The sequence below is a fragment of the Bufo gargarizans genome, chromosome 1 (assembly GCF_014858855.1).
Source record: "Bufo gargarizans isolate SCDJY-AF-19 chromosome 1, ASM1485885v1, whole genome shotgun sequence".
Lineage (NCBI taxonomy): Eukaryota > Metazoa > Chordata > Amphibia > Anura > Bufonidae > Bufo > Bufo gargarizans.
The window spans coordinates 577,127,538-577,142,716 of NC_058080.1; the positions used below are offsets into that span (position 1 = coordinate 577,127,538).

The 15,179-nt window shown below is 44.0% G+C and overlaps 1 protein-coding gene across 1 annotated transcript in view; it reads left to right on the plus strand.

Moving 5' to 3' along the window:
* Positions 1–15,179, plus strand: part of IFT81 (intraflagellar transport 81) — a 156,367-nt gene that overhangs the window by 138,151 nt on the left and 3,037 nt on the right. Inside the window, 1 exon segment of the mRNA XM_044275756.1 lies at positions 844–889. Within this exon segment, the coding sequence (XP_044131691.1) occupies positions 844–889 (46 nt within the window).

Genomic DNA, 15,179 nt, shown 5'->3' on the forward strand with positions numbered 1-15,179 from the left:
AACACAAAATGTCTGGATGCGCTGATACAGCTACTAGATATAACAAGTGGCACAGAGTAAGAAATAACTTATAATGTTATGCCACATCCAGAATCTAAATCCAAATCCCCCGCACCCGTTGAAAAGTTTTTCTTTTTAAAGTGGATACTTCTTCATTCCTTTGTTCTTTTGCAGCCTGCCTGTGATGTCTGGATCTGGCACTGCAGGACGATACCTTATACCCACCAGCAAACATGCCGAGAATCGGCCGGACTAAAACATCTGCACGCAGCAGTTTTAGTCTGGAAAATTCTCTACATATTTGCCGGATCTCTGCCGGTCCCCATTATAGTTAATGGGGCCAGACGGCAATGCGGACACTTCTGGCAATGTCGGAATGCAGAGAGAGTGGACCGAACACACCCTTTGAAGTCTGATCTTTGAAAACCACTGACACAACACGGATGGTATCTGTGCTCTGCCTGTGGTTTTCATGGAGCATTGGTAGGAGATGCTCTGGAAGCTAATTTTCAGCCTATCAACATCCATGGAATACAGATGATACACAGAGCGCAAAAAAACGGATACCTGGACCAAACCCAGATCCTTCATGGACCTCTTCACAGATGAACCAATGACCATCTTGCCACAGATGTCATCACGGAAATGTGAATGAGGCCTTAGGAAGTGCTGGTACATTTGTCTTAGACTGTGCAATTACTATGTTAGAAAACTGCAGAACGTTTTAGGATGCCGTGAATAAGCTTTATTTGCTGGAACTGGAGCATGCGTTAAAACTAGCTATCACGTCATCAATTTAGTTTTATTATGAAACCTCTAAAACATGTGTACTTTAACTTTTAGGGACCAATATTCCAAGAATATCCAAGAGCAAGAAAATTTGGGAAAGGTAAGAAATACATGTTCTATCTCTATAATCTGATTTATAATACTGCCTTCTGTTTTAGCTACCGCCTCCAAATTCTTAGAACTCATATTAGCCGTCTATTTACTTTAGCTTTATGATACATTTTGCTTTTGTGGTACTAATGTAGTTTATCTAAAAATATTAGGTTTATTTACCTTTGCTTCTTCAAAGGATATGAAATTGTGTCTTAATGTAGAATGTAATATCTGTTTGGAATATGATCCGTCGACACTGGGGAATACAGGATGTATAATACAATGATGGTAATAGACTACAATATTTGTCAGACATTTCCTTTTACAGTAAAACTGTCAGTGCCTGCAGTTCCCTCTTATGCTTCTTTGGTCTGACGAGATGCTGTGTGATTGACATAATTGTTTCTTCAGCTACAGATATGCAGTTGCAAAGGAAATTTGTGGTTAATTTATTTTAAAACCCATGGTTTAATTTTTAACATTTAGATGATAGTGAGAAAAGCTGAAAGTGAAAACTGCCACTTATTTAGGCCTTTATTTAGAGCACATTGACAATATACCAGGAGACTTTTCTAAGGGTTCATGCACATGGGCAAGGAGCCTAAGGGTATGTATGACCAGATGGTATGGATGTGGTTGACCGCATGCACCCCCCAGCAGCAGGGGCGGACACAGACAGCAGAGGGCCCCTGTGCAAAGAATGTGCCTGGGCCCCCTCCTCTCCAAGCCAAATTCTCAACATAACCAATTCCGTCCTAACATTACTTATAGCAATACAAAACATACAGTGTCACTGTGATTTTGTAGTAAAAAGGTCACAGAGAGGCAAAGAGCATTATCAATCATGTAATGCTCCATGTCTCTGCTGTCCGGAGCGGGGCTTGACACTCTTTCACGCAGCGGATTACCCGCACAGGATCCGCTCGTGTGAAAGAGCCCTAAGCCCAATGCATGGCTACACTCCTTGTGGCCCCTCACAGCAGTTATACCTACATATGTGCCCCCTCACAGTAGTTATGCCCAGATATGTGCCCCTCACAGTCATTATGCCAGTTATGTGCCCCTCACAGTGGTTATAGCCAGATATGTGCCTCCTCAGTCGTTATGCCCAGATATGTGCCCCCTCAGTCGTTATGGCCAGATATGTTCCTCCTTCACAGTTGTTAAGCCCAGATATGTGCCTTCTTCACAGTCGTTATGCCCAGATATGTGCCTTCTTCACAGTCGTTATGCCCAGATATGTGCCTCCCTCACAGTCGTTATGCCCAGGTATGTGCCCCCTCACAGTCATTATGCCCAGATATGTGCCTCCCTCACAGTCGTTATGCCCAGATATGGGCCCCTCTCACAGTTGTTATGCCCAGATATGTGCCTCCCTTACAGTGGTTATGCTAGATATGTGACTCTCTCACATCAGTTATGCCAGATATGTGCCCCTCACAGTATTTATAGCCAGATATGTGCCTCCTCAGTCGTTATGCCCAGATATGTGCCTCCTCAGTAGTTATGCCCAGATATGTGCCCCCTCAGTCATTATGGCCAGATAAGTGCCTCCCTCACAGCAGTTATGCCAGATATGTGCCCCTAGTTATGCCAGATATGAGCCCCCTTACAGCAGTTATGCCAGATGTGCCCCTCACAGTGGTTATGCCAAATATGTGCCCAATGCCCATAGCTACGCCAGATATGAGCTGCCTTATAACAGTTTTGCCAAATATGTGCTCCTCACAGTAGTTATGCCAGATATGAGCTGCCTTATAACAGTTATGCCAGATATGTGCCCCTCATAGTAGTTATGCCTATATATCTGTGCTCCCTCACAGTAGTTGTTTTACCCAGATATGTGCCCCTCACAGTGGCTCTTTTGTGCCCCCTCACTTTAGTGGTTGCCTTCTGTTTGCAGCTTTATGGGGAAAAAAAAACGAAACGTAATACTTACCTTCTTCCCTGATGACGTGCTCCCACACTCACATCGTGCTGCTGGCTGTGCTGGAGGCAGATTCCCGGGCATTCAGCGCTCCTCCCACAGCCAGCAGCGCAATGTGCGGCCAGCAGGGGGAGCGCCTGAGCTCTGAATATCAGTGAAGCTGGGAGCAGAGAGGTCTCCCTGCTTCACTATAGAAACTAACAGCCCGACAGTGACGAGAACTGCCGGGCCGGGTGAGTGCTCCCCCCCCCCCTCCTCCTTGCCTCTGTGCCACCTGTTTGAAGAGCGCTCTGACTGGGCCCGGCATTCTCACTGTACTTCATGCTGGGCCCTCATTACATGAGTGCAGCGGGCCCCCTCACCCGCTAGGCCTGTACGCCCCTGCTTGGGCCCCCCAGGAACAACTGGGCCTGGGGCAGCTGCCTTTGCCCCGCTTTAATGACGGCCCTGGGAGTTTCTTATCTCCCCCTGCAGCCGGTAAGAAGGGGCCCCCTCCTGCTCTGGGCCCCTGTGCAACTGAACCGGCTGCACATGCGGTATGTCCGCCCCTGCCCCAGCTATATCCACATAAGCCAATGACCGAACAGTTTGCCACAAAATCATGCCGCCATTGGCTGCTGCAAGTGGGTGTGGCTAATTGCACCGGTTGGTCTTACAGACAGGTGGCCTCAATGCACTGCCATAGAGACTATGTTGAATGTTTTTTTTTTCTTTTACAATATAAACTATTGCTTTCATCTCATATATAAACCCCTTTCACATTCTTTTCCAATTCTCTCTCACTTGCAAGTTCTTAATTTGCTATAAGTTATAACATATTGTTTTATCTTTCACTTTTTTTCATACAATTGAAATAGGCACTAGAGAAAATCTAAAGCTTCCCAAGGGAAAGCTTTATTCTTCTCCTATCTATGGGATCCATTCCACAGTGAGATCATACACACTCCATGCAGATATTGGCCTTTGGTCTCAGTGAGCCATAGTGGGCTGCTTGTTCAAAGTAGAATAAATCCCTTTAATATTTGGGATTAATTTGACAGTTTCATTTCTTCTATTTAAGGCTCTACCTACAATATACCATGCTTCTATATTCCATACATCACGTTTTTTCCATTCTTTTAACGTATCCCAAAAACGTATACGTTAAACGGATGCCTCAGACTGATGCCATACAGTGGCATTCTTTCACCATAGAGTTCTATTGTAAAAAATAAATAAAAATGTATACGTTTTTTTTTTTTTTATGTAACGTATACGTCAAACAGGGGCATAAAACATGATGTGAACCCACCCTTACACTACGCTATTCAGTACCATAAAGAAGAAATAGTATACAGCGGTACCTGTCAAGTATGACAAAAATATTATTTTAACATATATTTTCTCTATAGAATTCTTAAGGAATGTTACAGTATATGTCAGGCGTATGGCCCAAAAATGATGTGAACAGAGCTTAACTGCTATTTTAATGAGGGTTTTTTTTTTACCCTGTGATGAATGCTTACAGTACTTGTGAAGGTTCCTACATCATTCTGTCTGAATGTTTAACCAAAGAGAATCTGCAGAAAAAGAAGCTTCCAGAGGACATTTATAAAAAAAAAAAAAAAAAAAAAGAACATTTTTGCATCAATTTGAAATTCATTTCTACTAAAAGAAAACTTTACCGTGCCTTTCAAAAGATTTAAACCCCCACCCTTTTTTTCTTCTTTTGCTTCATTACAACCTGAAATAAAAAATTTTGCCCACTACTTTGAAAGTGTAAAATATTTTTACTGTGAAGTAGACAATAATTAAGATTAAAGAAATTATCACGAACCAGCTGGTGTGAACCCACTGTGCCACATGTCCTACCTCCTCTAAGGGTGTGGTCTAAGTCAGTGATGGCGAACCTATGGCACGGGTGCCAGAGGCGGCACTCAGAGCCCTCTCTGTGGGCACCCGCGCCTTGGAAAAAGTCTATGGCGTACCAATATGCTTTAGACTTTTCCTGCCATTCATCAGCACAGGACGTACTATGAACAGCACAGGCAGCGCACTGAATGTAGGCTATTAAGCCATTATAGCTAAATGATAAAGTACATGGAAGATATACTATATTGGTATTCAGGTTAAATTGCCGTGTTGGCACTTTGCGATAAATAAGTGGGTATTTGGTTGCAGTTTGGGCACTCGGTCTCTAAAAGGTTCACCATCACTGGTCTAAGTGAACCCCTGGATCTTCACAGTACCCCTGATGGTGGGGATAGACTTTCCCTGGGGGAACACCAGGTCTCTACCTCTTGAGGAGGATAGGCACATGAGGCAGCTGGTCCAGGCGGACGAGGAGGTACCTGAGAAAGATACCAGAGGTGCAGGACCGAAGTATGAGGCAGAGGTGTAATCAGACAGGCAAAAGGTCAGGGCAGGCGGTACAGGTCAGGCAATCCAGGTCGGCAACAGGAGAGTCAAGACAAGCAGATAGGGATATAACAGGTAACGGAGTTCAGGAATACAGATACGAGTCAGGAACACAAGCTGAGCTTGGTTAGCTGAGGGAAAAAAAAAAAAAAAACATTCTTGGGAACTTGTCACCCAAAAATGTTCTGCCAGTTAAACCTTAAAAAGTGACAAACATTTTTTTATTCTGACTTGTTTTTACTTTCTGATTGCTCTGAACATGATGGGGGGGGGGCTGCCTTGCCTGAGCTGTTCTTAACAGCATTTAAAGGTATGCTTTACAGAAGCCACCATGAGCCATAGACACAATGAACAGACACTTCATTTTATTTTTAATTAATATTGATATTGACATAGAAAATTAAAACTAACATCACCAAAAATTCCTTAAAAATGTGTTCAACATATAAAACTTGATTTAAACTCTGTCATTGTCTGACATTTTCTTTAAAACACTCCAGTTTATCTTTCGCAGTATGTTTAGTTTCATTTTTCTGCTTGAAGGTGAATCTTTGCCCCAGTCTCAAATTTATGGCAGAATGACACAAACTTTCCTGAAGAATTGGCCTTCATATACTACCAGCCAGCTATCCTATGTTATGGATCGGCGAGTGTGGACTCATTTTGCCAATTAACCAGTTTGATGTTGGCTAAACCCTAATGGTGTTATTGCGGCACTACCCTGGTATTCACCCTTTAATCACTGTACAAGGATCTGGCCATCACTGCAAGGAAACATCCGGACTGCTACCTCCTGGAATAGTCCCAGTGTAGTTGGCAGCTGACACACAGGGGTCAGAAACTCTGATGCAAGAACCAGAACCTCAGAATGCAGAAACACAATTTGAATGCAGGTTTCTGAAGTCCAGACAGCACACTTGAAGCATAGATGGTGGGAGACAAAGTATAAACGGACAGACATGGGTGATAGTGAACATACAGACGAGGCAGGGTGGCTGGATACTTGGCAGGAACACAAATGAAGCAGACGGACAGGGTTAACTAAAACAAAGGCAGAACTGAAACTGGAAGTGCTTGAAAAAAGGCTGGGCAGGTGCAAGCTGAAGCACTGAAAGGAACAAACGCAAGATGAACTCAGGTAAATCGCAACAGCATAAGACTATCAGAACACCTTTGCTGCTCAACAGGGAATCTAAAGCGCAGCCACCCTCTGCCTAGAGAGGGAACCCTCAGCCATTGGCTGGGGAAGGATTTAGAAGCACACACCCTAAGGAGCCAGAGGCTGGAGCACAAGGCAGAAACATGGAGGCAGCAGCATGATGAATAGCGTAGGTATAATGCCCACAGGGAAGAGCAGGCCAGCAGCAGACATAGACAGCTGACCTCCTTATGTTCCCTCTTCTTCAGGGTGGCTCTAAGCAGACATTTCTTTACAAGAAGACAAGAATCAGTGTTATCTTTGGATACCCAAGACTCTTCTCTCTTCACATCAATAATGTTCTTGACTTCACAGGCATGCTTCGAACTGACCGGAGCCACAATCAACACTTTTGATCGATGGTATGTTGTGGCTTCTTCTCCAGGACAATGAGATCCAGAGATCTAGAGAGAGCTTTAAAGGGGTTCTGCAGTTTTTTTAAACTGATGATCTATCCAGCTGCCAATCAGCTGTTTGAGAAGGCAGCGGCACTGGCAGTAGCGCCGCGGCCTTTTCGCTGTTTACCGCAGGCGCAGTCACGACTCGTATCAATGGCCTGGGCGGGGCTAAGCTCTGTACACTTGAATGGAGCTTAGCCGCTAGTCATGACGTCACTGGGCTTGCAGTAAACAGCGAGAAAACCGCAGCGCTGCTGCCTTCTCAAACAGCTGATTGGCGGGAGTCCCGGGTGTCGGACCCCCACCGATCAGATGCTGATGATCTATCCAGAGGATAGATCATCAGTTTAAAAAAACTGCAGAACCCCTTTAAAGCTCTCTCTAGATCTCTGGATCTCATTGTCCTGGAGAAGAAGCCACAACATACCATCGATCTTGCCAAAGTGTTGACTGTGGCTCTAGTCAGTTCTAAGCATGCCTGTGAAGTCCGCTTTAATGTTTTTTGTTCCTCTTACAAGGACTTATCAGAAACATCAACACAATGGGAGTAGGCTACTGGTACTTCTTGCAGGTGTAGAGATACAGATGGAAGTTGAACAGACTGAATTGACTTTAGACACTTGACGGGATAATGTAGTTCCCAGTGAAGAACTTGACCAGAACTCCAATCAATAACCAGATTATGCGTGCTTAGCCATAGCATCCCCAACAGTAGAGCACTGGACAACTTTGGAAGCACAAGTAGAGAAATCTTCTCAGAGTGGGATGCACCCAATTGCAGATCCAAGTGTATGGTATATGGAAGAAGATAAAGACCTAGCTGACTGCCTCAATGAATACTTCTGTTCAGTTTTTACAAAGGAAAATGAAGGAAAAGGACCTCAGTTAGGAGAGAAGACTAATGAATATTTTGATGCATGTGTCTTTACAGAGGAAGAGGTTCTAAGTCAGCTGTCTAAAATTAATACACATAAGTCACAGGGGCCTGATGGGATACACCCAAAGCTATTAAAAGAGCTCAGCGGTGAACTATCAAAACCATTAACAGATTTATTTAACCAATCACTGGCAACACTAGTCGTCCCAGAAGATTGGAAATTAGCAAATGTTGTGCCCATTCACAAGAAAGGTAGTAGGTAGGAATCGGGCAACTATAGGCCAGTAAGCCTGACATCAATAGTGGGGAAATTAATGGAAACCATACTTAAGGAGAGGATTGTGGAACATCTAAAATCCCATGGATTGAAATATGAAAAACAGCATGGGTTTACTTAAGGGAGATCATGTCAAACTAAGCTTATAGATTTTTTTGATTGGGTGACTAAAATAATAGATGGCAGAGGTGCAGTAGACATCTCTTATCTAGACTTTAGTAAGGCTTTTGATACTGTCCCACATAGAAAGCTTATCAATAAATTGCAGTCTTTGTGCTTGGTTGGACTCCCATATTGTTGAATGGATTAGGCAGTGGCTGAGGGACAGACAACAGAGGGTTGTAGTCAATGGAGAACATTCAGACCATGGTCTTGTTACCAGTGGGGTACCTCAGGGATCTGTTCTGGGACCCATATTGTTTAATATCTTTATCAGCAAAATTGCAGAAGGCCTTGATGGTAAGGTGTGTCTTTTTGCTGATGACACAAAGATTTGTAACAGGGTTGATGTTCCTGGAGGGATACACCAAATGGAAAAAGAATTTAGGAAAACTAGGGAATCAACAAGGTAAAAGATGAGAGAATATTTAAAAGAAGAAAAACTGCTACAAGAGACATAGTTTTAAATTAGAGGGGCAAAGGTTTAAAAGTAATATCAGGAAGTATTACTTTACCGAGAGAGTAGTGGATGCATGGAATAGCCTTCCTGCAGAAGTGGTAGCTGCAAATACAGTGAAGGAGTTTAAGCATGCATGGGATAGGCATAAGGCCATCCTTCATATAAGATAGGGCCAGGGGCTATTCCTAGTATTCAGTATATTGGGCAGACTAGATGGGCCAAATGGTTCTTATCTGCCGACACATTTTATGTTTCTATGGTAAGAAACTATGGATTTGGACAGAGTCCTTCCATCAACAGACTTCACAACCACTGGATAGATGACATGGAGTCGAACTGATATCTGGTACTGATCCACCACAGCATGATGTAGGAAGCTACCTGCCAAACCGGAATCAAGGAGGGCCGACATGAACCACCACACAACAATGTCACAGGCAAGGACAATCTTGGAGACAACAGATCTTCACCCAGGGTTATCTATCCAACCAAACCTAAGCTCTGGGGACTCCCATCTTTTTAGGGACAGGTGCAGGCAAAGTAACCCTCTGTAACACAGAACACACACAGTCCATTGGTGCATCGGTCTTTGCGCTCTACTTCTGTCAGCCTTACTCTATCCACCTGCATAGATCTGGTACTGTAGCTGTGAGGAGGAAGAAGAAGATGGATATAGCGGCTCCTAAGAAACCGGTGCTAGTTGAAGGGGGTCTTCTCTTTCTGGCCACTTCCCATGAAACCGTAGGTCAATTCAAGTAGCCAAAATTATCAACTTATCCAGACAGGTAGGAAGATCCAGGCCTGCTAGCACATCTTTAATTTGATCAGAAAGCCCCTCCCCGAAGTCAGAAATCTAAGGTGCATTATTTCAGGCCAGCTCCAAGGCTAGGGTTCAGAACTGGGCTGCCTGTTGGCTGACCGTAAACGGCTGTGACGAATGTAAGACATTTATATTTGACTCTTTGTGTTTCCTATATCCATGCTTAATGTTTCAAAGGGTTAATGGCTGAATTGTAGTGTGTGATCAACCCCTGCTGTTTAATGGCCTCACATTCCTCTGGAGGCTGGGCAGGGGGGTGGAGGATTAAGGGATTTTCAGGCTTCATCTTGCCTTTGTTTGACGAGAGTGAAGATGAGCCTCAAACTCCTTTTCCAAATGGATTGGCTGGAGGGCAGGACACAACAGATGACATTCTTGGTAAACCATATGATTGGGCAAAGGAAATATAGGGTGTGTTTACCTAGCTGGAGTTTTAAAACGTCCACCCGGTCAGGTGTGTGGGAGAGACTTGTGTATGGATCAATGCGATAACTTCAGACCACAGCTCCCTGGATAACAGACAAAGAACTGAATGCCACACTCCACTTGCAGGAATACATGAACCACATCTTTAGGGATGTGAGTTTAGGTTTTTCTGTAATTCCTTTTCTTTTACCTGTTTTTGTATTTTCTGTCTGTAAGAGTAACTTGTATGTAATGTTGTTAAATCACGTTAAACTGTTACATTTTGTAGCTGCTGTGTTGTCCTGTTGATGGAACCCGGTTAAATGTATTAATGCAGTACAGTGTACAGCAGTGTATTGGCTTGCCTGCAGTTGCTGCACAGTGGGTGGGAATAGTCCTAGCATAGATAGGAGTTTCAGCAGAGTGGGGTTCAATCGAATAGAGAACTGTATTTGATTTTGCGCAGTCTAAGGTGTTCTGGGAGCAGCCTTATGTATCAACCCACAGGGAAGTGAGAACCTAGGCCTTCTGAAGGAGTAAGGGGTGAAAGGTGGTGTGGTGTGCTGTTGCACTGAACCTCAATGTAGGTGTAACATTGAGGAGGCTGCCGAGGAAGCACATTCAAAATTCTTTGGAAAGAGTCCAAGAAAAGTTGAAAGTTACTTGCAATTGGACCACTCTTCTCCCATATAGGGTTTGCTCATGGACCGCTTCTTTGGCCAGATGAGAAATGCTCACTTAGACGGAAATTGGTGCAGCAGCAACTCAAAATAAAGAGTGCATTGATTTAAAAAAACACTGCAAGACTTTGTGTAAACATCATAATGTGAAGGCATGGACAATCGAGGACAGTTCCTCCAAAAGAGAGACTTGTCAATAGGATAATATCTGATCCTGACTTCTATGTAGACAATAAAGTTCTTGGCGAATTTCTGGCAGGTCCATTTGGGCTGGGCCAGCGGGATACATGGCCTGAGCTTACTGTTGTGGATCAGCAAGTGTGGACTCACTGTGCCAACTAACTGGTTTGACTTTGGGCTAAACCCTAAGGGTGTTGTTCTGGCACTCCCCTGGTATCCACCCTTTAATGCCTGTACAGGGATCTGGTCTTCACTGCAGAAAAACAACCAGACTACTGCCTCCTGAGATATTCCCAGTGTAGTTGGCAGCTGACCCACAGGTGTCAGGAACTCTGGTGCAAGCAGCAGAAGCTCAGGGTACAGAAAACACGCCAAAAATGCATGTATAGACTGAACAGTCAGTAAGACTTGAATGCAGGCTCTCCAAAACAATCCAGACAGCCCACTTGAAGTGCAGATGATGGGAGACACAGGATAAACAGGCAGCAGGGTAATTGTGAAGGGACAGGTAAAGCAGATGGACCAAGTTAAATAAAACAGATATAACTGAAACTGGAAGTGCTGAAACACATACACAGGGTAGGTACAAGATGGAGCACCAACAGGAACAAATGCAGGATAAACACAGGCAAATCCCAATAGCACAAGACTATAAGAACACCATTGCTGGTCACCTGGGAACCTAAAGCTTGATCATCTTTGTTTCTGGTCTGTTTGGAGATCCCCTTGGTCTTCATGTAACTTGCTTAGTAGTTGTACAGACCATTGTTAGAATGGCCTCCCAGACGACCAGAGGATCCTCTGGTGGGCCCAGGATCTGATACCGTAGTGACCCCAAAGGTCCATGAGAAAGCAACCCATTTGGGGCTGCTTTTTGAGCCAATCATTTGCCACTAGAGTCTATAAAACCTATTAGACGTTATTGATGATACGAGGGTTGGGCCCAGAGATAAATTTAATCTGCTGGGCCCAAGTAATCCCAGTCAAACACTGTTGCAGACTTTGTGCCGGGGACAAGCCTCCCTAGAATCACCTGCAATGCTAGGGAGGCTCGTCCCTGTCGTGGCCTGCTATTGGCTGCTCCCCCACCTATTGCCAGATGTTTTGGTCCGCGCGATGGGGAGATGCAGCAGCGCCTGTGGGATCAGGAGCGACGCATGTGGCTGGGAGCAGGGTAAGTATCACCTATATGAGGTCCTGGGGGGTCATTATAGGGGTGGGATATCTGCTTTAATGTTATTCCTTTCTAAGAAATCATCTAAGCATTTTTGCTTGTTGCTTTTCAGGGTGTATATTACTAGAATTGTTAACATCGCATAAAACTCCACACCTAAAGTATTCTATAATATCTCTTTTAGAAAACTCTAAAAAATGTTACAGAAAGTTTCCTGTAAATTTCTTGTAAATTAAAAATACATATAAAAGAAAACTCTTACACATGACTTTGTTAGTACACATTGTTTAAAAACTCTTTTCCTCTTTAGACGAAAAGTAATATAAAAATGACTACACAGTGCGGGAGTCTATTTTCCTATGTCTATTTATAGTAGACAGGACTTTATCATAACCCAGAGCAACTCTCGCTAAACTGTACTTGCTGTGCTCTTCAGATGTCTGTTTCCCATGCCCTCTGTTGGATAAACCAGCTTTTCTCAAGTTTTTAAGCCATATATTTGTTCTATGCAACCCCCAGTTCTGTGAGAAACAGGCATTGTGCTGGCTTTTGGGTAGAGGCAGAGGGTCGTGACGTCAGCGGAGGTTCCTGCAATGATTCATCAACTGTAATGTGATCCGTGTCGGTTGCATTTCATATAAATAATGGAAAGTCACTCTCCATGGAGATGTTGTACGCATACAACACCTTCTTCATCATCCCAATTATAAGTCACACCTGTCCTTCAGACTGCACAGTAATCCTATTAGGGAAAGGCAGGTTCTGGCAGTTTGGAGCTTCTATGTATGTATCTGTGGTTGGAACATACTATCCCACATTTTTATGCACAAATTAATAGTTACTTTAGTCGAATAGCAAAGACTGTCATCCAAATAACGTGAATAAACACATTCACAGATATATCTTTGCTTGTAAAATGACTATCTATGGCAAACATTATGTGGGCATTGTCTGGAGAGAAATTGTTAAAGAGGTCATCAATATGAAATCCCATCTTCAGCATAGATCATCTATATCAGATCATCAGGGGTCCAACTCCTGGGACCCCTGACGATTAGCTGTTGGATAAGGTGAGTGCAATGGCCTCTTCCTAAGTCAGTGACTGCATGTTCATAAGTCATGTGGCCTAGGCGCAGCTGAGGATAGGTCTTCAATTTCAAATTCCTGGATATCCTCTTTAGGTTCCATTCACACGTCCGTAACTGTTTTGTGGTCCGCAAATACACGGACACCAGCCATGTGCGTTAGGCATTTTGCGGACCGCACATGGCCGGCACTATGATAGAAATGTCTTTTCTTGTCTGTGGTTGCAGACAAGAATAGGACATGTTCTATTTTTTTGCGGGGCCGCGGACAGCAGAAAATTACGGAACAGATACGGACCCATTTTGCGGACGTGTGAATGGACCCTTAATGAAATTGTGCAGTTCTACAAATGATGGCAGATGTGTGTATTTTTTGTGTATGATTATATTATATTATATTGCAATTTTGCAACATGCCAAGACAAAGTCCTTTATAGTGTGACCATGCCCTCATATGGCATAGTTCACATCTTGTAACCAGGCTAAAGGCAGCCCACCAGGGTACTAAAGCCTCATTTCAATTGTACAGTTTTCACCAATAAACGTTACATATATAATCATTATATTCACATATACAAACTTTCAATTGATTCCAACAACTCCTTCTTGGTGAGTTACTTTGTGCATTATATCTTTTGTCAATGAATGTATTTACATGCTTACTACTGAAAAAGACATATGTTTGTCAAGTTCAACCAAGGGATGGGAGAGGATATAGATGAAGGGGAAGGTCACGGGTATACTAAAATATTTTCCCCCCTATTAATCACATCAGAAAACCTGAACCTGGAAACCGAGCCTTATTCTTTTAATCTTTCCTCACAACTAAGATTGCCCTTTATCAGCTTAGTTGCTCTTCTTTTTACTTCTTATACCTCCAGGGCATTGTGTGTATAAATTAGTGCCCTGAACTGAGCTGTTTATTGCTGATGAAACCTCACTAATAATTTGTAGTAATATAGTATCCTATAGTCCATATCCTGTGAGTACTGCATGCCAATAAGTAGTCTTTGATTACAAGTACACCCAGATCCTATTCAACAAAGTAACTTCCCTAGTGTCTGCCCATATGTTGCATGTAGATTATTAGTACTCACAACTTAAAGGGGTATTGCTATCACAGACAATGGGGGCACAGGGCCGGTGCAAGGATTTTTGGCAACACAAGCAAAGCTACATTTTGGCGCCCCCCCACCTCGCAGCTCACCTGGCCCTGGTCCCATCTGCAGCAGCTTCTCCTCTGTGTGGTCCTGGTATCTTCTCTCTGCTTCAGACAATCACTAGTTTGAGGACCGTATTTTTCGCCCTCTAAGACGCATCTAAGTTTTAGAGGAGGATAATAAGAAAAAAATAATTTCCATTACACCTCAGGTCAGACCAGCAATCAGACCCCTTATGTTAATCAGACCTCAGATCAGACCCCATGTCAGCCATCATGCCCCCATGTCACATTTCTCCCCCTCCATGTCAAATCACCCCCCTATGTCACATAAGCCCTCCATGTCAGATTTCTCCCCCTCCTTTTTACATAATCCCCTGTCACATTTCTCCCCATGTCACATTTCTCCCCCTCAATGTCACATTTCTCCCCCTCAAGGCCTCAATGTCACATTTTCCCCCCTCCATGTCAAATCACCTATGTCACATCAGCCCTCCATGTCACATTACTCCCCCTCCTTGTCACATTTCTCCCCCTCCATCCATGTCACATTTATCCCCCTCCAAACCATGTCACATCACCCCCTTCGTGTCACATCATGATCACATCATTACCCCCTATTGTGTCACATTTCAGTCCCCCCACCCATGGCACATCATCCCCCCCCTGGCTGGCCCTGGCCCCATCCCCATCCCTATGTCACAGACTACAGACATTGTCCCCCTCCCATCATGTCACGGTCACCATCCCCCCCCCCCCTCCATTTGATTGTTGTTTGTATAATAATTTTTTTTAAACACATTTATGCGCTAGTGCGCTCATCAGTGATCACCTGTCCTGCTGCTACGGCAATCTGGCTGTGTGTGAGTCAGACTTACAGACACAGTCAGCTCCAGTCCCTGCTGCCGCCCGCCGCACCACTCGCCAGTCACACCCCCCTGGCCTGACCCTGTGACTGTGTTGCCGGGCCTGTGCCACTCTGTGAGTGAGGGCCAGGGGCGCACGCAGGCTGGTGCCTGGCGGCCCGGTGGTGCTGCGGCGCAACTCACAAGTAAGTTATAAAAAAAGAAAAAGAAAAAAAAAATAAGGTTCATTTTTCCG